This window comes from Papaver somniferum, chromosome 1 (assembly GCF_003573695.1).
Source record: "Papaver somniferum cultivar HN1 chromosome 1, ASM357369v1, whole genome shotgun sequence".
Classification (NCBI taxonomy): domain Eukaryota; kingdom Viridiplantae; phylum Streptophyta; class Magnoliopsida; order Ranunculales; family Papaveraceae; genus Papaver; species Papaver somniferum.
In genome coordinates this window covers 27,921,515-27,946,372 of record NC_039358.1, presented here as the reverse complement: position 1 = coordinate 27,946,372, position 24,858 = coordinate 27,921,515, and the positions used below count along the sequence as shown (strand labels likewise).

The 24,858-nt window shown below is 37.4% G+C and overlaps 3 protein-coding genes across 5 annotated transcripts; all 3 read right to left on the bottom strand.

Annotated features, from left to right (window-relative positions):
* Window positions 1-28: 28 nt before the first annotated feature.
* On the bottom strand, window positions 29-3,039 carry LOC113281783 (regulation of nuclear pre-mRNA domain-containing protein 1B-like). The gene is made up of 8 exons (XM_026530635.1): window positions 2,875-3,039; window positions 2,399-2,599; window positions 2,000-2,247; window positions 1,746-1,898; window positions 1,492-1,648; window positions 1,246-1,388; window positions 1,077-1,112; window positions 29-921 (listed from the first exon to the last, which is right to left on the bottom strand). The coding sequence occupies exons 2-8, from the start codon at window positions 2,472-2,474 to the stop codon at window positions 229-231; spliced, it is 1,506 nt and encodes a 501-aa protein (XP_026386420.1). The 5' UTR covers window positions 2,475-2,599; window positions 2,875-3,039; the 3' UTR covers window positions 29-228.
* A 12,669-nt stretch (window positions 3,040-15,708) lies between these two features.
* Window positions 15,709-20,093, bottom strand: LOC113281774 (apoptotic chromatin condensation inducer in the nucleus-like). Of its 2 annotated transcripts, XM_026530616.1 has the most exons (6): window positions 19,609-20,093; window positions 18,109-19,485; window positions 17,156-17,356; window positions 16,912-17,063; window positions 16,148-16,620; window positions 15,709-16,041 (listed from the first exon to the last, which is right to left on the bottom strand). In XM_026530616.1, exons 2-5 carry the CDS (start codon window positions 18,893-18,895, stop codon window positions 16,360-16,362), a joined length of 1,401 nt encoding a protein of 466 aa, XP_026386401.1. In that variant the 5' UTR covers window positions 18,896-19,485; window positions 19,609-20,093; the 3' UTR covers window positions 15,709-16,041; window positions 16,148-16,359. The 2 variants fall into 2 exon arrangements, with proteins under 2 accessions (XP_026386401.1, XP_026386408.1); XM_026530623.1 differs by lacking the exon at window positions 15,709-16,041 and having other exon boundaries at window positions 16,450-16,747.
* A 214-nt stretch (window positions 20,094-20,307) lies between these two features.
* On the bottom strand, window positions 20,308-24,680 carry LOC113281762. 2 transcript variants are annotated; one of them, XM_026530611.1, is made up of 7 exons: window positions 24,205-24,680; window positions 23,782-23,880; window positions 22,275-23,686; window positions 21,571-21,762; window positions 21,326-21,477; window positions 20,620-21,086; window positions 20,308-20,513 (listed from the first exon to the last, which is right to left on the bottom strand). In XM_026530611.1, the coding sequence occupies exons 3-6, from the start codon at window positions 23,653-23,655 to the stop codon at window positions 20,631-20,633; spliced, it is 2,181 nt and encodes a 726-aa protein (XP_026386396.1). In that variant the 5' UTR covers window positions 23,656-23,686; window positions 23,782-23,880; window positions 24,205-24,680; the 3' UTR covers window positions 20,308-20,513; window positions 20,620-20,630. The 2 variants fall into 2 exon arrangements, with proteins under 2 accessions (XP_026386396.1, XP_026386392.1); XM_026530607.1 differs by having other exon boundaries at window positions 23,782-24,680.
* Window positions 24,681-24,858: the final 178 nt, after the last annotated feature.

Sequence of the window (24,858 nt, the reverse complement as noted above, 5' to 3'; positions counted from 1 at the left end):
GAGTTTAAGAATACTGAACATCATGTTCTGCAAATTAGCTCACTTTGCACAGTGAACTACAGATTACTGCTCTATGTCGATGCAAAACTGTGTTTAACAATTATTGTCCATGGGTCACTCATAATCAAGCTAAAAATAAACAAAAGAATCTCACTATTTGTTTGGTAAATAACAATTGGTTACAATCTGATTAGTAATTACTCTAATCCATTTGGGAAAACTTTTGCCTCACTGAGGCTGATGTTGCCTAGTGTAGTACAACATTGCAGGAGGTTGAAGGGGCCGAAAGCTAGGAGGCACTGGGGGTTGCTGTAATAGCTGTGTTGGTTGCTGTTGTGTGTATGGTGCAACTGCAAGGTTCATCATGTGTTGCTGCTGTGGTGGACCTGGCTGAGGAGGTGCTTGTTGTGGTGGCGCTTGTTGTGGTTGTAAATTGCCGTAAGAATACGTCACTCCAGTCATAATCCCACTAGGCGGTTGAAGGTATTGCTGTTGAGAAGGCTGGGTTGTCATTATGTGATAAAGAGGCTGTGACGTTGAAGCTTGGTTTTGTATTGGTGAAGGTTGATGCATTACAACTGTTTGATAGGAAGGAGTTGTGGGAGCGGTAGGCGGTTGTGCAGTGATGTAAACATTTGAGTCCATTACAGCCATGTGTTTTTCCATATTTGGCTTTGTTCCATTAGAAGTGGTTGTCGTTACTGAACCTACACCCTTCGCTTCCTGTGCGGCAAAACTTGAGAGAACAGAAGTCATTATTTGCCGTGATGAGGTTGAAGCTGTTAATTTGTCCGCAACCAAAGCTGCAATGGATGCAGCAGTCTTTGATTTTGAATTTGCATCGGCTGATGAAGATGCATCTGTTTCATTGTTGAGCCGCTTTCGCATGTTACAGGCTTCTTCTGACTGGGCCATAGCTACCTTATCATTCAACGAAAAGCAAGAATTTAATGAGCCCTGGGATACATGATCCATAAGCGTATATAACAAAAAAAGGACTGTCTGGATGACAAAAAAAATGGCAGTATAAGAACTGCCAGCATATGTTTGTCAAAAATAATCAGGCCAAGAGGTACCTGTAGTTGTGTGCGCACATTCTCCAGTTCAGACTCCTGAAGAAAAAATATGAATTAGTATGGATCACAATACTCTAAATTTATTCATTTTAAATTTTTGATCAACTTGGGTATAACTATAATGTCAACCAGGCACTTTTAAGTCACGACTGATTTGACCCATCATTACCTGCTCATGTAATGCTTCTTTTAATTGAGATACCAAGGCTGCTCTAGTTGCTTCAACTGACTTTAGTTTCTCAATGCATTCTTTCAAAACGCTTTCTTCCTCCTGTAGCTCATTGGCTAAAGTTGTCCTCTGCGGATCTCCCTCTAAAGAAGAGTTGAAAGTAAAAATAAATTTCAGCGTCACCAAATGCTATGAGTACTCGGAACAAGGCTTCAATACAGTTGAACAATATTATTCTCAAATTACCTTTTGTACAGGCAACATCAACATCTTTCTCCATTTTTCTCACATGGTGGACAGCCGACTTGCAATTGTTCATCAGCAAGTCTTCATCAGGATGCTCGCTCAGCACAGAGTGAAATGCAGATACTATTTTCTCAGCAGTGCCTCCAACGGTCAGTTTCTAGTTTTCAAATTACAAAATAATATAATGAGCATTGTGTCAAGAATGTTCAAGAGAACAAACATATATTAGGATTGAAGAAAATAAATGTGCTTACTGTTCTTATGGAACGAGAATCTCTTTTTACAATTCGAACAGCTCGGGAGCGTTTTTTGTTCAACTCTAGCGGAGGGAGTGATTCCTTTCCAAGCATTAAATCTTTAAGACTCTGACGAGATCCAAATACTCTCCTTTCTTCCCAAATTTCGACCTATTAATTGGCAAAGCAGTCACGCAAACACGTTTCATTATACAGAAATTGTCATACAAATTATTGTGGTCTACTCTCAGTAAAGAGGGAAAGGACCATACCAATCTGGAAACCACGGTCTTGCCATGATCATCTCCATTCTCATGAACATCCTTGAGTGCCCCAGGAAGAACCTTCCAAAACTCAGCAACAAATTCAGTTCCTTTCCATTTGCTGTTCTGAAGTATATCATTGGCTAGATATAAGAACGAAATTTTCTGCGCCTTCTCTGAAGCATGGAATTGCTTCTCCCATGTAGCAACAACAAGTTCTGCTTTCGTCCGGTGAAAGATACACCAATGTGACAGTGCTATGACAAAGTTAAGGAAACCAACTCAAATAGCTAATGTATCACAAAATTGTAAATACCACAGATAAAAAAAACACGAAACAAATAATCGAACAAACTGAATTAGGCCATGACGCATAAATTTTTAAAGTATGTAACTAAGAAAGGATACTCTCAATACACTGCTGGGTGTTATTGAGCTTAGAGAGCTTATCAGCAAGTATTTGCTCATTGAACACACTATTCATCCCAGCTCAATATTGGTCGTCGCCAAGTCTAATAAAAAACCCCAAAAAGGTATAAATAAACCCTAAATTCTTCACTTTGTTCAATCCACCACCCCAATCTACTCCTGTAATCAGCAACTATATACCTAAAAAAGCATCAAAACACACAAAATTAGAAAAACCCAGAATCCCAAAACCCTAATTATGCCCAACAAATTAATAAAAATTTGATCTTTATAGCCTTACACATCAGATTAAACAAAACCCAGATTTCCAAAACCCTAAAAATTTGATCTTTGGAATCATAAACAAGAAACCCAGACCCCTTTTTACATAGGAATAGGATCTAAGCTCAGGTGAGATTCAAAGTATGATATGAGGGAGGGAAAAGAAAGAAGACTGAAGGAGTTATCTGTATTACCTGGATATCTTAAGAGACATTACTTTGAAGAAGAAGAAGATAAATTTTGAAACCCTAGAAAAGGTTTTGCAAGAAGATGAAGATGGAGAAGAAGAAACATTGTAACGGAGGAAATTTGCGGAAAACGTTATTATTGTTTTAAGCCGCGATTCAGAAATTTTAAGATTTTTTTCCTTTAAACGGAAAATCAAAATTGTAGCCACTGTTTATTAACTCTTGGGACAGAGAGGATTACAAAGAAAACAATCTCCGCCGCTGGTTTTTAAGATCATGGATGCTACAACGGCTTACACCTTGCTTACACTTGTATCGTAGTTTGGTACAGTTGGCTTAGAGCAACTACAATGGGACCAACAAATAAGTATGATTTATCCATTATACACCTACAGTGGGGCTGGCAAATCATTAAAACAGATGAACAAACCATTAAATCAAAGGGTTGTTCATCGCGTCTCAGATTGAGTCGATCGACTTACTATGAGATGATCGAAACCGTCTGGCTCACAATGAGTCGAGCCTCGGTTCTAGTTGAAGCAACCATCATCCCACACTAAGACGACCGGCTCATACTGAACCGACAATGGCTAGTACATCCAACGACTATCAATCCCCCACCTATACATTGAATCGAGTTGAACTCCATAACCACACCTTCCTTCTACACCGACAAATTTTCTGAGTAATGGCCCAGTCATATATTAATCTAGCGGAATTTACGATTGATGAAGGTTTGTCGCTTTGTCGAAACTACGTAGCTTTATATTCGGATAGGTGTGCAGAACGACGTCAAAATGGGTTAATGAGTATGGGTTACATCCACAAAATCTATGAAAACTTCTGCAGTGATACCGGTAACCCCAATAACCGTAATGCGGCTGGGTTGTTTTGTCGAATTGGTTGGAGAATTCATAGCTTTGGTTCGGCTTGTTAATATTATCGACTTAAGGGTGAGTCTAATGCTAATGTTGTATTGAAAGCTCGAGAGGAATGGCGAACCTTATTTTCTTTATTGGTGGAATCCTGAGTCTCAATACCTCTCGATATTCTGACAATCTTGTGTATATATTTTCTTTATTTTTAGTGTTTTCTATTAAAGTCTGAAATCGAAACTCATCAAGTCTGAGGAACGAACCTTATTTCTTACCACTTTAAACTACATCAGTATCTTATTGGCCACGTTCTTCACAAGGTATTCATTCTCTATCTTTTACCAGAAATCCTTAGTTGAAGTCTCGTGCTGATAATTAACTCTTAATATTGTTGCTAAATACCCTCAAATCGAACTTAGGCATAATTTATTCATCTTGTTCCATTGCTTGTCAGACATCTCCGTAAGCCGACCTTCTAGAGCTTCCTCTAGGTCAAGATGAACAAGAGTATCCACAACATTTGTTCTCTATTGAACTAACTTGAGTTGTGACCTGTGTGAATGAAATATTTCTTTTTTTGTTCCTTTATCTTTATTTGTGGATTCTGATGATTCTATCGTATCCTCTGGTTTTTTTGTATCAACCATTATTCATAAACAAACAAATATAGGGAAAAACGAAACCTTTGAGATCAGAATTATCTCAAGCAATCTTCATAAGAAAAAAAACCTTCACATCAACTGCAATATGAATACCCGTATCCAAGAGCGTCTCATTGCTCTATACAAATTGTTGTGCAAATAACTGTGGAAGCATTACGTGTACACATCTACAGTGGTACTTTAGTAATCCAAATAATAAAATCACACAGATACACAAGAAGAACAAGTATTTAACGAGGTTTAATCCTCAAGAGGTAATAAAAAAAATTATACATCATTGTATAAGTGGGAGCAATATACAAATACTTTAGAGAAGAAGAGACTTCTGGTGTGTGTCCACTAGGTTCCTTTTATGTCTATTTATACATATCAATATGACTAGAAAAATTTGTCAACAAGGATTACTTTTCCTACAATCATATAGGGTTTCCTTACTTAACTCTAAGAGAGTTGCTATACTTAGGACACAAGTATTAGTTTCCTTAACTAACTATATTTCCTAAAATACAATCCTTGACGGACCTACCAACAATTCTCAATTGGAAAGTTTTCTCATTTATGTATTGAACATTAGCCGGTGGGTGCCTATCTTTCATTCGATGTGTTGTATTGTTCTTTTTTCTTTTGAATATAGATTTATAAAGAACAAATCATTTTTTTAATACGAAAGGAAATTGCATTGATAATCAAATTTACATAGTTGTTTGATTAGCTATAAGTGCCGAGAATAGCCAGTTTAGCAATAACAACTTGTCATTATACTGAATTTGTCAAAGATAAAGATTTCTTCACAATAGAGTTTGTGGAATTATTTCCCTCATGATGGATGAAACTATACTCCCATGTGGCAGAACTATTGAGTAGATAAATTGGAGGAAGGATACATTAATATCATTATGATAGCTTGAAATTACTTTACTATTGGGCTTTGTTATTTTAGCTATTTCTACCCCACCCAATCTAAGTGCATGTTATTGTTTCCCCTTATTACAACCAAAAATAAATGTAGGTGACGTCAACTTACCAGAGTTTGTAATCTTTTCCAGTTGGCAAGATGTTATTCTTATCCGTTAATCACTGCTCCGTTGCCGAGCCCTCTGACCATTTATTATTCTCAGTAACAAAATTGTTTATTTTATAAAAAAATTCTTTCACCTGTTGTATCTTTGTCCCCCATTATTCCGGCTGGTGCGCCCCTCCTTCTCATACAACTGTCTTCCTCCCTACTCTTCGATGATCCCTCCATATTCTGATCCTTCCCTTTTACCCCGCTCAGATCACTAGCGCTAACTTTTTCCAGTATGTGGAGACGCAGTTCTTTGTAATATAAAACTGAAAAGTCCAGGTGGTGCCTACTAATGAATAACCGTAATGCGGCTGGGTTGTTTTGTCGAATTGGTTGGAGAATTCATAGCTTTGGTTCGGCTTGTTAATGTTATCGACTTAAGGGTGAGTCTAATGCTAATGTTGTATTTAAAGCTCGAGAGGAATGGCGAACCTTATTTTCTTTATTGGTGGAATCCTGATTCTCAATACCTCTCGATATTCTGACAATCTTGTGTATATATTTTCTTTATTTTTAGTGTTTTCTATTAAAGTCTGAAATCGAAACTCATCAAGTCTGAGGAACGAACCTTATTTCTTACCACTTTAAACTACATCAATATCTTATTGGCCACGTTCTTCATAAGATATTCCTTCTCTATCTTTTACCAGAATCCTTAGTTGAAGTCTCGTGCTGATAATTAACTCTTAGTATTGTTTTTAAATATCCTCAAATCGAACTTAGGCATAATTTATTCATCTTATTCCATTGCTTGTCAGACATCTCTGTAAGCCGACCTTCTAGAGCTTCCTCTAGGTCAAGATGAACAAGAGCATCCACAACATTTGTTCTCTATTGAACTAACTTGAGTTGTGACCTGTGTGAATGATATATTTGTTTTTTTGTTCCTTTATCTTTATTTGTGGACTCTGATGATTCTATCATATCCTATGGTTTTTTTGTATCAACCATTGTTCTTAAACAAACAAATATAGAGAAAAACAAAACCTTTGAGATCAGAATTATATCAAGCAATCTACATAAGAAAAAAAAACCTTCACATCAACCGCAATATGAATACCCGTATCCAAGAGCGTCTCCTTGCTCTATACAAATTGTTGTGCAAATAACTGTGGAAGCATTACGTGTACACATCTAAAGTGGTACTTTAGTAATCCAAATAATAAAATCACACAGATGCACAAAAAGAACAAGAATTTAACGAGGTTTAATCCTCAAGAGGTAATAAAAAAATTATACATCAATGTATAAGTGAGAGCAATATACAAAGCCTTTAGAGAAGAAGAGACTTCTGGTGTGTGTCCACTAGGTTCCTTTTATGTCTATTTATACATATCAATATGACTAGAAAAATTTGTCGACAAGGATTACTTTTCCTACAAGCATATAGGGTTTCCTAACTTAACTCTAAGAGAGTTGCTATACTTAGGACACATGTATTAGTTTCCTTAACTAACTAGATTTCCTAAAATACAATCCTTGACGGACCTACCAACAGTTCTCAATTGGAAAGTTTTCTCGTTTATGTATTGAACATTAGCCGGTGGGTGTCTATCTTTCATTCGATGTGTTGTATTGTTCTTTTTTCTTTTGAATATAGATTTATAAAGAAAAATCATTTTTTAATACGAAAGGAAATTGCATTGATAATCAAATTTACATAGTTGTTTGATTAGCTATAAGTGCCGAGAATAGCCAGTTTAGCAATAACAACTTGTCATTCTACTGAATTTGTCAAAGATAAAGATTTCTTCACAATAGAGTTTGTGGCATTATTTCCCTCATGATGGATGAAACTATACTCCCATGTGGCAAAACTATTGAGTATATAAATTGGAGGTAAGGATACATTAATATCATTATGATAGCTTGAAATTACTTTACTATTGGGCTTTGTTATTTTAGCTATTTCTACCCCACCCAATCTAAGTGCATGTTATTGTTTCCCCTTATTACAACCAAAAATAAATGTAGGTGACGTCAACTTACCAGAGTTTGTAATATTTTCCAGTTGGCAAGATGCTATTCTTATCCGTTAGTCACTGCTCCGTTGCCGAGCCCTCTGACCGTTTATTATTCTCAGTAACAAAATTGTTTACTTTATAAAAAAAAAAATCACTTGTTGTATCTTTGTCCCCCATTATTACGGCTGGTGCGCCCCTCCTTCTCATACAGCTATCTTCCTCCCTAATCTTCGATGATGCTTTCATATTCTGATCCTTCCCTTTTACCCCGCTCAGATCACTAGAGCTAACTTTCTCCGGTATGTGGAGACGCAGTTCTTTGTAATATAAAACTAAAAAGCCCAGGTGGTGCCTACTAATGAATAAGAGTTTCACGATGGTGAAAGAGATTTTTCTCTCTCGAACAGTTTTGTTTTGTTACAATAGGCTCAGACTGCAGGAGTCCCTGAATGAAAAATAGAAAAACTATTTCATAGCAAGTCAGGTAATAAAATAATCATTTGGGGAGCTTTTTGAGCGTCGCACTGATGGCGTCGTAGTTAAGTTAACTAACCAGTGGGACCAATGGATCTAGCCCAGAATCCACATAAATATGTATTTAGAAGGCTCCGCTACATATTAATCTATTTTTAACATGCTCTATCCCCTAGACTATTTCTTCAAGTAAGTCAAAGACCACCAGCAACATTTCTTGGGAAACATGAAAATTAGTAATAAAATGAAATCGGCAACGTTAACTTCCCCAATTATCTTATGCATTTCCTTACCCGGATCAGGTTTTATTTTTTGTTGAAGGACGTAGAGTTTGCAAATAAGGGGATTCTTTTGTTTTGAATTTTTAATTCCAACCACTGATAATTGATGTTTGCATCTCCTAATCATACACATAGTTTTCATATTATAAGCATTGTGATTTTCCAAAAAGATAGATCAAACTCATTTGACTTGATAAATCTTAGCCATTCTAGTGACTATTTTATTTCATGGTAATTTCTTTTCAATGGTAAGCACAAGTTATTACTGATAATATTTTACATTTTCAAATGAAACGATATATCCATAATTTATATTATGATTTTTTTTATGTTCAAACCTGCGAAAACGAAGTTTCATAAATAAAAAAAAAAGAAAAGAAACATACATAGCATAATTTCCGAATTCATAAAAGAAAAAAGGATATTCACATGCGAAAATTATATTATCTATATACAAAATCAATAAATGAAAATACAAGAAAGTTATATGTGAAAATAAAATACAATATTATCAGAAGACACTATGTTTTTAATACTTGAAACACATTTTTATATACAGTTAAATTAGTATTGATGCAAATAGTATGATTGCTCGATATCATCCCCAATATTATCATTCGCAGTTATGATAACGATTCTGTGTTAATAAGACGATGGAGTTATCTTACCGGTGGAATGCTACAAAAAGAAATTATCCACTCCCCATTGTCTCTGATCCACTTGTCCGTGGAAGGGATTCTGGTTTGCAATTTGTCCAAACAATGGATAAATTCTTCAAGGGTAAACAACAATTTTTCAAAGATAAGAAATGGCATACTGGGGCAAGTTAATTTCAACTGCAATTATTGTAATTATAGCTTCTCCTACTATTTTGTTTATTTGGTAACTAACGTTTTCTTAGGAAAATATGGGATTCTTATCGTCCTCATGAGCATGTTCCTGAGGTAATAGTAGATATTTCAATCACTCGAATTTTTAATCCCGGTGAAAACACGGTTCGAGCATTTTTTATGTTTTGTCAAAACCGAAATCTCCAAAATATGGCTTTCGTAAGTCATTCAGTATCGATTTGGATAGTATCAAGTTGACGTTTTAACATGTGTATAAAACATTGAATTTAGAGGTAATGTTTCTCTAAATTTTGATCTTATAGTTACTGTTAGAGCACTGCTCGGTCGAAATCGCAAGTGTTGTTCTCTCAAGATTGTTTGTCAAGTTTAGGTGATCAAAACTATAAGTCTTGATTTCTAGTCTACTTATAGCTATGTCTCGGTTTAGTATAGAATGTGTAGTTGAGCTTTAGACTTCTCGGCGTTTATCGATTGAAGACGAAGATCTACTGAGGAGAGCTTGGAGGAAATTCATCAACAAAAGGTATGTGGAGACTAAAACTTATCTATCACTCAGAAGTCTATTCTATTCTATCTCCTAATGAGACTAAGTCGTATAACTATATAGACTTTTATATTATACTCATTTGTATTTCTAGCTGAGTTTAACTCAGTTATCTATCTCTCGAAATATGTGTTGGAAGCTTTTTTGTTTAGCTACGTTCATCATTACTGTTGACGAGTTTAGTTGGAAACAATTTATTTGTTGGAAACTAAATAATAAGTCAAAAGATGATCATGTGAAAATTTCCTTGAAATATCTTACATGATTTGTGTGAGACAATCATTTGATGTCGACTCAGAATGTTTCGGATTGATCATTCGATCATTTGAAAATTACTTATAAGCTAATAGTTTGTGTGAAACAGCTATTGTCGTCTTCTAAGGATGTTTCAATAATTGAAATGGGAGTTTAGAACAATTAACCATTGTCTGGATACAACACGGTATGCACACTAGTATGCAAACTGTTGTGGTATGATTCAGGTTCGGGTACCTTGTTTGCATACCAGTATGCGAATGATTTTTAACTGTTAAAGTCCGGGAACCAAGTTTGCGTACTAGTATGCAGACGGTTCTACCTGAGTTAGGTCCGGGACAACAGTATGCATACCGGTTTGCAAACTACTGGACAAGACCAAAGTCCGGAACTATATAGTATGCGTACGCGTTTGCAAACTTAGTTGGTTAAGTTCTAAAATCGGTTAAGTATGTTTTCATACTCATACATTTATGAATTAAGGAATGCCATCTTTGCAAACCGTGGCTTAATGTTCATGAATTGATTCTCAGGAATCAATCCGATTTTGCTTCAACTGTTTCTTATATACTTCTATGAGATATATATAATTGAACAACTCTATGAGTAACAAAATTAGATTCATTTGATTGTCTTTCATGTTTGATTGCGACTAGAGTCGATTCTCCTTGAACCTAGGTTTTTCCAAAACTTATAGGTTAACGACTTGAAGACTTCATTTGGGATTCGTGAAGCCATACCCAACTATTTTCTATGTAGTTGCGAGTTCTGATCTTATTTTTTCTATCGTATTGAGTACTATCTTCTTTAAGATTTGCTCGAGATTTATCTCTGATAGGTAAGATATAAAAAGTAATCACAATAACTTCATCTACTACCATATAGTTAAGTTATTATGAGGTGATTGATATTTCTAGGTTGTTCTTAGGGAATATAAGACCGGATTATCACTTGGTTCCTGTTCACCTTGATTTATCAAAACCACGGAACAAAACTTCATAGGTACTTCTGTGGGAGACAGATTTATCTATCATAATAAACTTTTCTGTGGGAGACAGATTTGTTTGTATGTCTCCGACTTTTGGTTGTAGGAACTCTTAGTTATGTGTGAGATCAGTTAAGGGAATCAAGTACGTAGATTCCTGCTGGGATTCAGAGGCGTAAAGAACGTGACTTTACCTTAACCGGTATGAGACTTGGTCAGGAATCAACTACATTCCAGTCCGAAGTTAACTTGTAGTAGATTAGTGTCTGTAGCGGCTTAATACAGTATGGTGTTCAAATCTGGACTAGGTCCTGGGGTTTTTCTTCATTTTCGGTTTCCTCGTTAACAAAACTCATGGTGTCTATGTTATTTGTTTTCCACAAAATCAGTTCATTGATTCATTCCTGTTGATTTTCCGATTAATTTGAGAAGGAGATCTAATGTAATGACTCGTCCCTCCACCGATATTGTCCCCACTTAGCCACTGCGGTTATCCGGCAGTGTGGGGTTTACAACGAGTATCGCTGCGGTAATCCAGCAGCAACTTCCCGGGAGGTCACCCATCCCTGGATTGCTCCCGTCCGAGCACGCTTAACTATAAAGTTTTCTGCCAACTCTGGAGCCAATTGTGCTGAAAAGGCCTCGGTGTTATGAAAGGATAAACCATTACCTATATTTCATTCCATCGGCGAACTACTACCGAAATTTGGGTATTACAATACCACCACCTTAAATTGGAACCGTCCTCGGCTCCAGAATATATTTTCAAGCCCAGATCTCTGAAGTTCCCTACCCCTCATGAGAGGGGTACCTGACATATCCCGTCCAGCGTACTCTCTCGCCCTCAGAAGGAGAACCTTCGTCGGCTCTGATGCCATTCGGTAATGACCCATCAAAAATCCACCGATACTGTCCCCACCTAGCCATTGCGGTTATCCGACAGTGTGGGGTTTTCAACTGGCATCGCTGCGGTAATCCAACAGCAACTTCCCGGGAGGTCACCCATCCCTCAATTGCTCCCGCCCGAGCACGCTTAACTGTAGAGTTTTCTGCCAACTCTGGAGCCAATTGTGCTGAAAAGGCCTCGGTGTTAGGAAAGGACAAACCATTATCTATATTCCATTCCACCGGCGAACCACTGCCGAAATCGAGGTATTACATATAACTCTTGGATATCTTTCCTTGATTGCGTCTGACTGTCTAGTTGATTCTCTTGGAATTATATTGGAGTTAGTCCATAAAGATTGCCGAACGAAATATTAGGTGTGGTTGTTAGACCCCCGCCTTTTCAATTGGTATCAGAGCAGGCAAACACACTAAGACCTCATAAGTCTGTGTTTGTAACAATGTAAATCTATGGACAGAAGTGTTATCTCTATAAACGTACCTCCAATCTTCGATGGCTCGAATTACTTATGGTGGAAAATTGCCATGTGTGCCTTTCTCCAAGCGCGTGATTTTAAATCATGGGTTTGTATTGTTAATGGCTATAATCCTCCAATGGTTACAGTAAACAGTGTAACTGCTAAAAAGGATATTGGTGTGTATGAACCTGGCGAGGTTCTCGCTGCAAAGTAAAATTCTGATGGTTTAAATGCGATCATCCATGCCATTACCCAGATCTTTAACACCATGTGACCACGTGCAATAAGTTTAAAGATGCTTGAGATATTTTAGAAGTCGTATTTGAAGGGAATACCTCTGGAAAGGAAGCTAGGCTTCAAAACCTAAATTCTGATTGGGAAAACCTTCGTATGGCTGATGAAGATTCATTTGATGAGTTTAATCACAAAGTGTCTGAAATTGTTAATGCATCCTTTGGATTAGGTAAAACTATTCCTGAAAAGGATATTGTGATGAAAATTCTCAGAACGTTGCCAGCTAGATACGATTCTAAGAAACATGCCATCGTTAAGGGAAATAAACTTGAAACACATTCCAGAAATACTCTTGTTAGGAAGTTAAAGATCTTAGATCATGAGCATACATCCAAATCTGGAAAGGATATTGCTTTCAAAGAACAAAAGAACACTAAATTACTTGATAAAAGTAAAAGTGTTAGCAACTCTGTAGTTGATCCTATTGACACTGATTCATCAAATGAAGATCTTGACAACTCAGTCTCACTGATCACAAGACAGTTTAGAGATCTTCTTTTGAAGAGAAGTAAACGGTTCATCAGAGATAAACCCAAGTCATCAGTCAAACCTCATGATCGTGCCCCTCCTAAAAACTGGGACACTGTCGCGAGGACATGCCACATTGCTTCAAGTGTAAAGGTTTTGGTCATTTTGCTAATGACTGTCCAAATCGTAGAAAATTCACTGGGAACAAAGGTCTTGCTGCAACTCTTGATGAAATGTATGACCACTTTGATTCAAATGAAGATGAAAAATCAAGTGTAGCACTCCTTGGTGAAAATATTAATTTTGATAATTGTAGCAATACGTACATCAATCTTGATATTCTTTATGGAGAAACTTATTCGACCACTTTGGAGGATAAAATGGATTTTACCCTTCTACTGAAAATTCTATCTCACATGTTTCAGGAACTTCAATTTGTTTAGCAGCATCCTCCGCAATAGTGTCTGAACCGTCCTCCACATTGACATGTTCTTATTGTAGTCATGAACTCTCTAATTGTTTCAAGTACAAACATAAAGTAAGATATGTCAACAAACTTCAATGGAGAGAAAATCGATTAGCAAACAAGCTTAAACTTGTTTTAAAGTCAAACCCATCCGAGGTATGTAAATTTAACTCATCTCCAAAGAAGTTAATTTCTAAAGAAAAAGATAGACCCATACGGAAAAGAACTAGGTCTAAACGATCTATGAAAAGGGTACAGAGAATTTCAAACAGGGATTATATGGTGAACAGATTATTGTTCACCCCAACACAACCTAATTGTGTTGAAAGTGCATCTTGTCTCATGTGCCCGGTTTCAAAGAGACAAGAGTTATGCACAAATCGGGTTTTAGGAAAAGTTTTTTTTTTTTTTTTTTGGAATTTTGTTGATCTTTTCATATCCTAAATTAGTATTGAAAAGGTTTTCCCTGTTTGATCATTAAAAGAAGGTTAAAATCGACAATTCCACCTTTTTTGGGTTGAGAGTTCCGTGTACGTGTATCCTACTTACTCTGTTTATAGGAACCGTAACCCTACATTCTTTTTTCCTTCCCTGAGAAACTCTTTTTATCAAAAGATTGCTTGTTGAGCTAGTTTTGTGTACTTCTCTCACAATTCCGTATTTGAATGGAGACTCCAAGCATCATATCTTCTGATGGAAAATATGTTAATATGATTGTTAAGCCATCAATCATGAAAGAAAAGGATAAATCTCATTCCTATACAACTTTTAAGAGAAAAAGAAAGAATATGAGAAACCAAGGGCTAACCCCTCAAATCTTCAGAAGTTTTCTGGTGTTCTTGAAGAATTGAAAAAACAAGGATGGAGATGCAGCAAATATAAGATATTGTTCTAAGATCTCTTGAAATTCAGAAGGACCTGGTTCGGCATCAGTCAAGAAGGTTTGTTGGAATTGACTCCTTTCTTCACGAACCTTACAAAGGAAACATTTTGACCATCTTCAATTTGACATGTCGTCCAGTTATCGGCCTTGTACTTTTACATGACTGGAAAAACATCTTCTTATAGAGAAGATAAGGTTTACAAATATGGAAGTAAATATACCATCAATACTGAACATAATAACATTGTTGGGTTAATATATTTACCATTTGAAAATTAGTAATGATAATAAATAAATGATGGAAAGTTGTAATGTTATCTCCAACACTCCTCAAAAACCTTTCAGACTTTCTTTGGAACAAGAGTATTCACTGAGGGTTATAAAGTTCTGATATAATTGCATATTGGTGTTCGCTCTAAATTTTCTAACGACTCGACAAAACCAAGTAATGTCACTGAGCTAGCATTTGGAAATAGACATTGGCCAAATGCCCACAACACGAACACACGTTTGAGGTCCTCGTAATGTTCGAGGAACAAAGACGGTATTTTTGCTATCCTTTTACGTTTATTTTTCTTTAAAGAACTTTTCAACGCATACACTTTCAATCCATGTGTTTTTGGTCTTTTGTGATCTGGATTTCCTTCTAGATCATTTGAGTATAATTGAAATCAATCTCTCAAGCTTCCTTTATACTCCGACTTTAATTTGTCAAGTGGAAGTACATTTCCTGACATATAATTCTCGTCAACATATACAAATTTAAAGATGTAACTTCGATAAACAACATATTAATGTTAGTTGAATGTAAATAAAACAAAGAGCTAAACATTGAATTACAAGAAACACGGATGCCACCACGGATGTATTCGGACTGTATCTCTAACAAGAAGAGGAAGGCATACTCGAACATCGTATTGAACTCAGACCACCCACCTCTTAGAGCGACTGAATTAACTTCTTGATTGCTAGATACATGCACAGGGAGTATACCAATACCAGCTAGTTGTCTCACATTTTGAAAATCATAGTCTTTATGCTACTCATAGTTCTTTTTGTTTCTTTTTTGTTTTTGGAAACCGGTGCTCGTTGATCCTTTGACTTTTCAGTTTGTTTTTGTTTTTGGCGTCTCCATTCTGAAGAAAAAATTAGTACAACAAATTTGGTAATAACTAGGGATCAAAAAGATTTCTGTTTAGAAAAATTTGGAAAATATAATAGGTGTAAACAGGAATAATGGAAGGTGTGCTTATTTATAGACGAGATAAAGTCGACCGTTGGCGCTATAGAGTCGCCGGTTGACGGTATTAATTATGTCGAGCAACATAGTCTAAATCGTCAATGATGAAGGCTATGGCTGGCGCTCTCCAAATGAACGCTCGATAATAATAACAGAGTGCCTTTGTTTACGATTCTACTACGAGTCGCGACAAGTCGACAACTCTCTCATGAAACATAGTAGTATTAGCCAACTCTGTTGCAAAACCGACAGTCTATGCACTGCCAGTAGAGCTTTGACATACGGTAGGAATTCATGATATCAACTTCAGTTGTCCCATTACAAAGTGTGTTTGCTTACAGTTGTCCCATTACAAATAACTTAACTCAGTCACTAACTCCGCCTACTTAGCTATACATAAATAAACTCTTAGACTGAAATCGACCAAAAGAGGGTCATCTGATCAGATCAATACCTAGATCAGATCTTTGATTACTCTGCAAGAAGGTGCCCACCTCATACCTGCGGCAATAACAGTGAAATGGATCAGATTTGACATCTATTCTACTCCTAGTAAATAAGATTTCAACGTACTTCAAAACTGAGAAACAGGAATCAGTGGACATACCTCTGTACTCTACTTGGTGTTTTTTCCTCGTCTGGCAAGCTTAGCTGCGACCTGCTCCTCAGACAATGGTAGAAAGAAAATACGAGGGGTGCATGTAGTTCTCATGAAAAAATCATCCATTGCAACAATTCGAAGATTTTCGTTTTGGGGAAGAGGAGGTGGGGGTGGAAGAGGGAGGTGTTCCCTAGTAGGAGCTGGATGTTTAGATGTCATTAGTGGTGGTGGTGGTGGGAGTTGCTTCCTCTGGACTGCTTGACGGAAAGAAGCTTCAAATGGTGGTTTGGAAGATAATGGTGCTGTTGGCGAAGTACTTTTTGGGTGGTGCTGACAGGAGCTGCAGCAGGTGCTTCAGCACGCATTTTCACATCTCGAGGGTCAACAAAATCAGCAAACAGTAGCTTTCCACCATAGGTAGGCCACTGCAAATTACATACAGCATTACGAGTCTCTGTCGCTTCCTCCACAGACGAATACTGCAGATAGATCGAAAGAAGATGTACAAAAGATCAAGCTACGTAGCATTGCACCAGAGAAACACGGACGTAAGAAAATATGCAGCCATGGCACTGCAACACCCCTTTGGTCTTTGCAAACCATACTCTTCTCACCATATGCATTAAGAACAACAAAAACTCATCGTAGGTCAGCAAGCATCACCAGATTCACCACTATAATTACATAACACAAAGACTAGTATAATACTGAAAAAAACGAGACAACAGCCGACAAGTAGGACAAAAATCATAAATGTAGGGACGGCATACCGTTATATAGCAGTGCGTCTTAATGTGGTCCATCCAGAAACTGCATACAGCACCAGTTTTTGCCAGAAGTTCCTGCACCGCTTTTAGAGTGAATGGCCGTAGAAACTTGTCAATTCTAAGTGAAGTTGTCGGAGGCTTTGCTGATGGTGGAACTGCAAAAACGTAAAAAACAACCATCCCAATCAGGTATAAAACCAATAGTATCACATCTAAATAATGGGATTAGCAATACCAGAATCCTTACCTACACACCCTTGTGCACTTTCAGGGCTAAGTTTTGAGTCAGATTTAGCAACGCTCTGTTTGGGTGCATCAGATGGAAACGCATTTTTCAGTGTTGTGCAAGATTTAAGAGTAGAGGCTTGCAGTTCAGGAACTTTTTGAGCTTCTGAACTCCACCTACGCCGCCTCTTCGAAGGTTTATTGTTCTTGTCAATTTCTTGATCTGTGCATGAAGAATAATAAACACCTTAATAAAGCTGTGAAATTTTGCATGGTAAAAGCTAATTAAAAGCTATATTTAGCTTCAAATTTGAGGTTTACAAATACCACCACTTGTAGTGCGCAATGAACAAAAACTAGCCAGCCTCTAAACCGCCAAGCAGATTCACTTTGAGGTTGATTTCAAGCGGGACTCACTCTCAGATATGCTCCCGGCCATGTATAGCATATACTATATCCATATGCTAAATATGACATACCCAAATACCATACAGCTGATGCCACTGTGAGTGAAAATTTCACACCATTGTGGGTGGTCTTATGCCTACCAAATGACACCATTCTAGCATAACCATTATCAAACTGACACATAGAATACAAGGTCATATTAAGTGCAGAGACATTTTGATAAGTCAGAAGAGTACACACTGCATCACTAAAAGTTCACCAAAAATGAATCTGTAGACTAATGTGTGCTAAAACCTGCTACTATAACCCTTTTAGGCCTGACGACTATTTGCAATAGGCAGTCACTAAAAACATTACTCAATTTTGAAACAACCAGCAAGCTTTGACATCTGAACGAGAAACATGTTAAGCAAGGGATTTATAGGCGATAGAAGAGCACTATTCATTGCAAAAGTTAATAAACTGAAAAGAGAACTAAAATACAACACACATGATCTAAACGTAAAACTGATAACCAGGGTAGAACATATATACATTTCAGTTAAAGATTAGAGTCATCAACTTTACCTTCGAGTTTTTGTTTCTCACAAGGAACACCATGACTCATCTTCCCTTCAGGAGAAATGCCCTTATCAGAAACGCTGTCCCTCGTAAGACCAACATGATTTTCTTCTTTTACATCATTAACCTCGGGTAGGCTATTTTTCTCTCTCATCTCATCAGAATTATGTTTTGACTCAGCATGCCTACTCTCTGATATGTGTTCCTCCACAGATTCATCCCCTGTACTCCAATCCAGATTTAATTTTTCCAACGAGGCATCTGTATCATCATTTTTCTTATCAAGGTTCACAATAGCCCTAGTCTCATCAAACTCCCCTTCCATAGAGTCCTGGTTCTCACACGGCTCTTGACCAACCGGAGAACGCAGAGTTCCATTATCTGGAGAAACATCGTTGGATAATGGTTGCACCATCTCCGGCATAACAACATTTTGTTTTATAAGGAAGTTATCAGCATTTAAATTATCCTTTAGTTCGATGTTTTCAATAATTGACGCACAATCAGTAGAAATAGACTCAGACTTTACTTGAAACCCTAAATCACGGATAACTTCAGATACCTGACTATTTTGAATGGACGGGCTACGCATCGAACCCCCAAAAGGATGATTTGGAACCTCAGGCTCCCTATCAGCTTCCTTGTTCTGAAATTCTTCATTACTGCATAAAAACTCAGTAACCACACTCTGGGTGACTGTGACACTGGCTTCCACAGAAACTGCGACAACCACGCCCGCTGCAGTAGAATCACTAGCCTCCTTCATTACTGCTGCAGAATCAGTAGCATCCATAATTGCTGCACTAGAACCAATGACCCCAGATCCTTAACATCAGCCTGACCCATTACAGAGGAACTGTCATCAACAGCACCAGCATCAACCATAGGCTCATCAGCTTCAACCCTTTTGCCTTCATTAGCTATATCTAATGGCACCGCAGCACCACAAGAACCCAAGCTTCCACCTCTTCTTGAATCAACCTTGCAACGTTTTTCTCTATCTGAAAGCACACATTAAGCTTTTTCGATGACCCCGAAAGCTGATTGAATTTCCGGAAACTTGTTCTTAACGGGTTCCAAACTTCTGACCAGCTCTGTGTACTCAAACACTATGTCAGACTCATTGGCTGCCTTGTTAGTCTGGAGAACCAAGTGCCAATCACTTCCACTCTTCCTTTGAGACTCAGCTGTACATGCTATGTCACATACTTTTATCAATTCATCAATATATTCAAGTCCTGGATATGATTTCTGTGCATCCAGCAACTTTCTCCTAGCACCAACATAATCTTTGTGCTTCATCAGGATTAATGCAACTCTTCTTCGGACAGCTGCTTCTACCTCAACCATCACCATCCCCTCTAATTCACAAAATTCCCAAATCTAATATCACCGAAAAGAAAGGAAAAAGAAAAAAATCAATAAAGTAAGTGTGCATTTTTTAAATTTCAAAATAACATCAATTTAAGATCCAAACTATCATACACAGATTAGAAGGAAATATACTTGCAAGTAAATTTTTTTGAGAAGGCTTGGTGAAGTGATGATCAGCAACCCTAATTTCACAACACAACCAAATACTATTACACAAAAAGAAAATTAAAATTAAACTGAAAATTAAAATATACTATATTCAGATAAGATAGCCAAGTAAAATAAAAATAAAAAATCTGATGAGAAAATGCGAGATCTGGTTGGTTTCTTCTTCCGTTTTCTGTCTTCTCTCAACGGCTATCAAAAGAAGAGGAGGATGAAGCGCTTGGTATTCTACGCCTTCAAATTTTTTGTGAAGTAACATTTCAGCTACCAATGCTTAATTGATATTTCAGCCCAACTTTTATTCATTCAACAACACCAAGGTTACCAGCTCAAGCATGTCCACGTAAGGACGACGGACATACACCATTCCACGACTCTTATCAGCCACCACGTCCGTTGCAAAACCACCAGATTTATCCACTACCTTCTTCTATACGAGCATTAACGCACAGTAGAATTAACATACAGTAATAGTTCTATTTATTTTTTGATAAACAGTAGCTTTATATTAAGTAATTGAGAAAAATAGTTGAACTGAAAAAAGAAAAATCATCAAAATTTCTTTCAAAAAAAAAAAAAGAAAAATCATCAAAATAATCCTCGGAAAAGATTTGCGAACCAGATAGAATTAAAGTTCAGCTTCGCAAACCCTTCCACACGCAGCAGTTTAATGATGAAAATCAAAGACCAATAACAGAATGGGTTTGTTTACAGTAGTCTAGTTATAAATAACTCTCTCCTCTATCTCTCTCTTGCTAACTCAGCCTACTCAGCTGTACATAAAAAGACTCTTGACTGATCAAAACCCTTATTCCACTACATATACTAGATCAGATCTTTGATTACTCTACAAGAAGATGTCCATCTCATACCTGCAGCAATAGAAGTGCAATGTATCAGATTTGCCATCTATTTTGCTCCTCGTGAATAAGATTTCAAAGTACTTCGAAACTGAGAAACAGGATTCAGTGGACATACCTCTGTACTCTCTACTTGGTGTTTCTGGCTTGTCTCGCAAGCTTAGCTGCGACCTGCTCCTCGGACAATGGTAGATAGTAAATCCGAGGGGTGGATGTAGTTTTCCTGAATAAATCGTCAAGGGTAACAATTGGAGGATCTTCCTCTTGGGGAAGAGGAGGTGGGGGTGGAAGAGATGCGTGTTCCCTAGTTGGAGGTGGAGGTTCAGATGTCATTGGTGGTGGCGGGAGTTGCTTCTTCTGGACTGCTTGGCGGGGAGAAATTTCAGGCGGTGGTTTGGATGATAATGGTCCTGACTTCGGAGTTTTTGGGGTGGTGCTGACAGGAGCTGCAGGAGGTGCTTCAGCCCGCGTTTTCACATCTTCAGGGTCAACAAAATCAGCAACCAGTAGCTTTCCGCCATTGGTAGGCCATTGCAAATTATATAAAGCATTTCGAGTCTCCGTTGCTTCCTCCACAGATGAATACTGCAGAAAGATGGAAAAAAGTTGAGCAAAAGAATAAGCTCTGCAGCACTGCACCAGAGAAACATGGACATACAAAAATATGCAGCCATGGTAACGTAACCCCCCTTTGGGAAGAGAGAGAATAAAGTATAAGGCTGCTTGGTGAATAAAAACTATAATTACATAACAACACACCAACCAGTAAGTTTTGTAGAAGTTAAGAAAAGAGTCCACAGGTAAGTTGGACAAAATTAGCATACCGTAACATAGCAGTGCGTCTTAATGTGGTCCATCCAGAAACTGCATACAGCACCAGTTTTCGCCAGAAGTTCCTGCACCGCTTTTAGAGTGAATGGCCTTAGAAAATTGTCGATTCTAAGTGAAGTTGTCGGAGGCTTTGCTGACGGTGGAACTGCAAAAATGTCAAAAACAACCATCCCCAATCAGGTACAGAACAAATAGTCTTATGTCTAAATAGTGAGATCACATATACCAGGATCCTTACCTACACGCTCCTGTGCACCTTTAGGGGTAAGTGTTGAATCAGACTTGGCAACGTTCCTTTTCGGTGCACCAGATGGAATTGCATCTTCATGTGATTTAAGAGTAGAGGTCTGCAGTTCAGGAATTTTTAGAGTTTCTGGGTTCCACCGACGTTGCCTCTTTGGAGCTTCGTTGTTCTTGCCAACTTCTTGATCTGTGCAAGAAGAATAATAAACACCTTAAGAAAGCGTAACTATTATCAAACTGACACGTAGAATACAATGTCATATCAAGTGCAGAGACATTTTGGCAAGTTAGAAGAGTACACACAGCATCACTGAAAGTTACCAAAAATGAATTTTAAGACCTAAAGTGTGCTAAAACCTGCTACAGTACTTTGATTTCCATCTGTCTGCGTACGGTAACTGAGATGGAATTTTATTATTTTGCAAAACTATGACCTGTTTAGGCCTGATGACTATCTGCAATAGTAGTCACTAAGTACACGACAGAATTTTAAAACAATCAGCAAGCTTTGACACCTGAACTAGATACCTATTCAGTACAAAATCTACAGGCGATGCGAGCGCACTTCCATTGCAACAGTTAACAAACTGGAAAGAGAACTAGAATGCAACAGGCATGATCTCAACCACAATATTGATAACCAGGGTAGAACATAAATCTAAGTATTTAAGTTCAAGACCAGAGTACTATCAACTTTACCTTGGAGTTTTCGTTTCTCCGCAGGAACAGCATGACCCCCTTCAGCAGAAACGCTGTCAATCATAACACCAACATGATTGTTTTCTTTTACATCACTGACCTTCATCTCATCAGAATTATGTTTTGACTCAACATGCCTACTCTCTGATATGTCTTCCTCCATAGATTCATCCCCTGAACTCCTATCTAGATTTAATTTTTCCAATGAGGCATCCGTGGCATCATTTTTCTTATGAAGGTCCACAGTATCCCTAGTTTCATCTAACCCTTCCATCTCACAAGGCCCTTGACCATCCAGAGAACGCAAAGCTCCATCATCTGGAGAAACATCATTGGATGATGGTTGCACCATCTCCGGCATAACAACATTTTGTTCTATATGGAAATTATCAGCATTTAAATTACCCTTTAGTTCATTCTTTTCAATAATTGACACAGAACTAGTAGAAATAGACTCAGACCTTACTTGAAACCCTAAATCACGGCTAACCTTGGATACCTGGCTATTTTGATTGGACAGGCCATGCATTGAATCCCCAGAAGCATGATTTGGAACCTCAGGCTCCCTATCAGCTTCCTTGTTCTCCAATTCTTCATCACTGGATAAAACATCAGTAACCACACTCTGGGTGACTGTGACATTCGTTTCCACAGAAACTGCAACAACCACGTCCGCTGCAGCAGAATCAGTAGCATCCATTAATACTGCAGCAGAATCAGTAGCATCCATAATTGCTGCAGTAGAATCAGTACAAGCCACGGATCCAACATCCTGAACATCACCCTGACCCATGACAGATGAACTGTCATCAACAGCACCAACATCAACCATAGCCTCATCAGCTTCCACCCTTTTGCTTTTGTTTTCACTATTTTCCCTAACATCGTCAACAATAGGAGTGCTAACTGACTGAGCCTCCCCAACATTAGTATTCTGATGTTCAGGAGTACCAATTTTTCCAACGGTAGAATCGGTCTCTTTCTGAATAGGTTCTTCAACTACAACCCAATCATTCTCAACTTCTGGGGTGTTAATCATCGGAACCTCCCCATCTTTGGAAACCTGAGGTTCAACATTTCCCTCAGCAGGCTGAGTCCCCACATTACCATCAGCCTGAGTCTCAGAATTGACCCCATTATCAACATTTTCAATAACAGATTCATTCTCCTCCACATTTTGTACTGTCTCTTCTTGTTCATTCTCCGTCTCATTTTCAACAGTCTCTTGTTGTTGTTCTCTCTCGCTTAAAATATCGAAATCTAAACGTTTAATCAACTCATCTTTCAAACCCCTAACTGGTAATTTCCTTTTCTTAAGCTCTTCTTTTAACTCTGTAACTTTCCATTGTTCAAGTGGTTTCCCATTCAATACTGAATACATTTTGCTCAAATTCCTAACTTATCTTCACAACCTTAATCACCAAACAACAAATAAAAAAACCAAAAATCAACAAAAAATTAATAACCAAATTAAGATCCAAAATCATAGGGAGAAGAAAAGACTTACAGTGACAATGTTGAGAAGGCTTGATGATAACGATGATGAAACGATGAATAATAACTCCTCCTCCCTAATATGTAGGTATAAGATATAGAACGTAAAACCCTAATTTCAGAGAACACAAAACCAGATTTTATTAGACAAAAAAAACAAACAAACAAACAAACAAACAAAAAACAATTAAAAACAAAAATAAAATTCAGATAATGAAATAAAATCTAATCTAATGTAATTAGATTTCTCAGGAGAAATCAGAAGAAAAAAAGCCCTTAAATTTCTAGGTTTCCTTCGAGTTTTCTTCTTCAGTTTTTTCTGTTTTGTTGTATGGTTTATCAAGAGGAGCGCGAGATTTGGTATTCACGATTTCGGTCCTTTATTTACACGATTCACAATTCTACGCCCTATATAATTTAGAAATACCAATTATACCCCTCGCTGAAATTAGGTAACTTGAATTTGATATTTCAGCCCAATCTTTTGCAAAATTCAACCCCACCAAAATCAGCTAGGTCCCAACCGGTTGCCAGGCTCCTACCGACACAGGCATATTCGTACATTTGGTATGCTGTGTGGCTTGATAAACTGGCCGAGTCACCGTAGGACAAGCTTATAGCAATAGAGTCCCCGTTGATTTCATCTCGCAATAGTAGTTTTTATCTCCAAATGTCGTTATTTTATCGCCTGTAAAAGAGCACTCATCTCCTTTATTTTTTCATATCTTCCTTTCACATTTCTTTCTCCATCTTCTCCGAAGAACAAAATTGCTAAATCTATTTCAAATTTGTTTTGGTACTAATTTTATTTTTCAATTGAGTAGAAAAGAAATAAAAACAAGGAAAAACATAAAAGATAAAATATCAAACAACACCCCAATAAATAGATAGCGGAATCAGAAAAGAAAACATGAATTTGCAAATGCTAGGCAACTAGTCCTAATGTACTCTCTGTATATATATCCTGATGTATATTTAGCCATCCAGAACTAGTTAATTTAATTAGACAATCTAAAAAGTGGGTGGTTTGAGTTTAATGAAATGTTTGAGATCCTTTAAAGATAATCCGAAGATATCCTTGTAGTAGCGT

What these genes read in the sequence shown, in the direction of transcription:
- LOC113281783 (XM_026530635.1), bottom strand. Translation starts at nt 2,474, where the DNA reads ATGAATAGTGTGTTCAATGAGCAAATACTTGCTGATAAGCTCTCTAAG. An exon ending in CACCCAGCAGTGTATTGAGA is followed by an intron (nt 2,248 to 2,398) that starts GTATCCTTTCTT and finishes ACTTTGTCATAG; the next exon opens with CACTGTCACATTGGTGTATC. An exon ending in TGATGTTGCCTGTACAAAAG is followed by an intron (nt 1,389 to 1,491) that starts GTAATTTGAGAA and finishes ACTCTTCTTTAG; the next exon opens with AGGGAGATCCGCAGAGGACA.
- LOC113281774 (XM_026530616.1), bottom strand. Translation starts at nt 18,895, where the DNA reads ATGGATGCTACTGATTCTGCAGCAGTAATGAAGGAGGCTAGTGATTCT. An exon ending in AAGTGCACAAGGGTGTGTAG is followed by an intron (nt 17,064 to 17,155) that starts GTAAGGATTCTG and finishes ACGTTTTTGCAG; the next exon opens with TTCCACCATCAGCAAAGCCT. An exon ending in AGACGCACTGCTATATAACG is followed by an intron (nt 16,621 to 16,911) that starts GTATGCCGTCCC and finishes ATCTATCTGCAG; the next exon opens with TATTCGTCTGTGGAGGAAGC.
- LOC113281762 (XM_026530607.1), bottom strand. Translation starts at nt 23,655, where the DNA reads ATGTATTCAGTATTGAATGGGAAACCACTTGAACAATGGAAAGTTACA. An exon ending in AGGTGCACAGGAGCGTGTAG is followed by an intron (nt 21,478 to 21,570) that starts GTAAGGATCCTG and finishes ACATTTTTGCAG; the next exon opens with TTCCACCGTCAGCAAAGCCT. An exon ending in AGACGCACTGCTATGTTACG is followed by an intron (nt 21,087 to 21,325) that starts GTATGCTAATTT and finishes ATCTTTCTGCAG; the next exon opens with TATTCATCTGTGGAGGAAGC.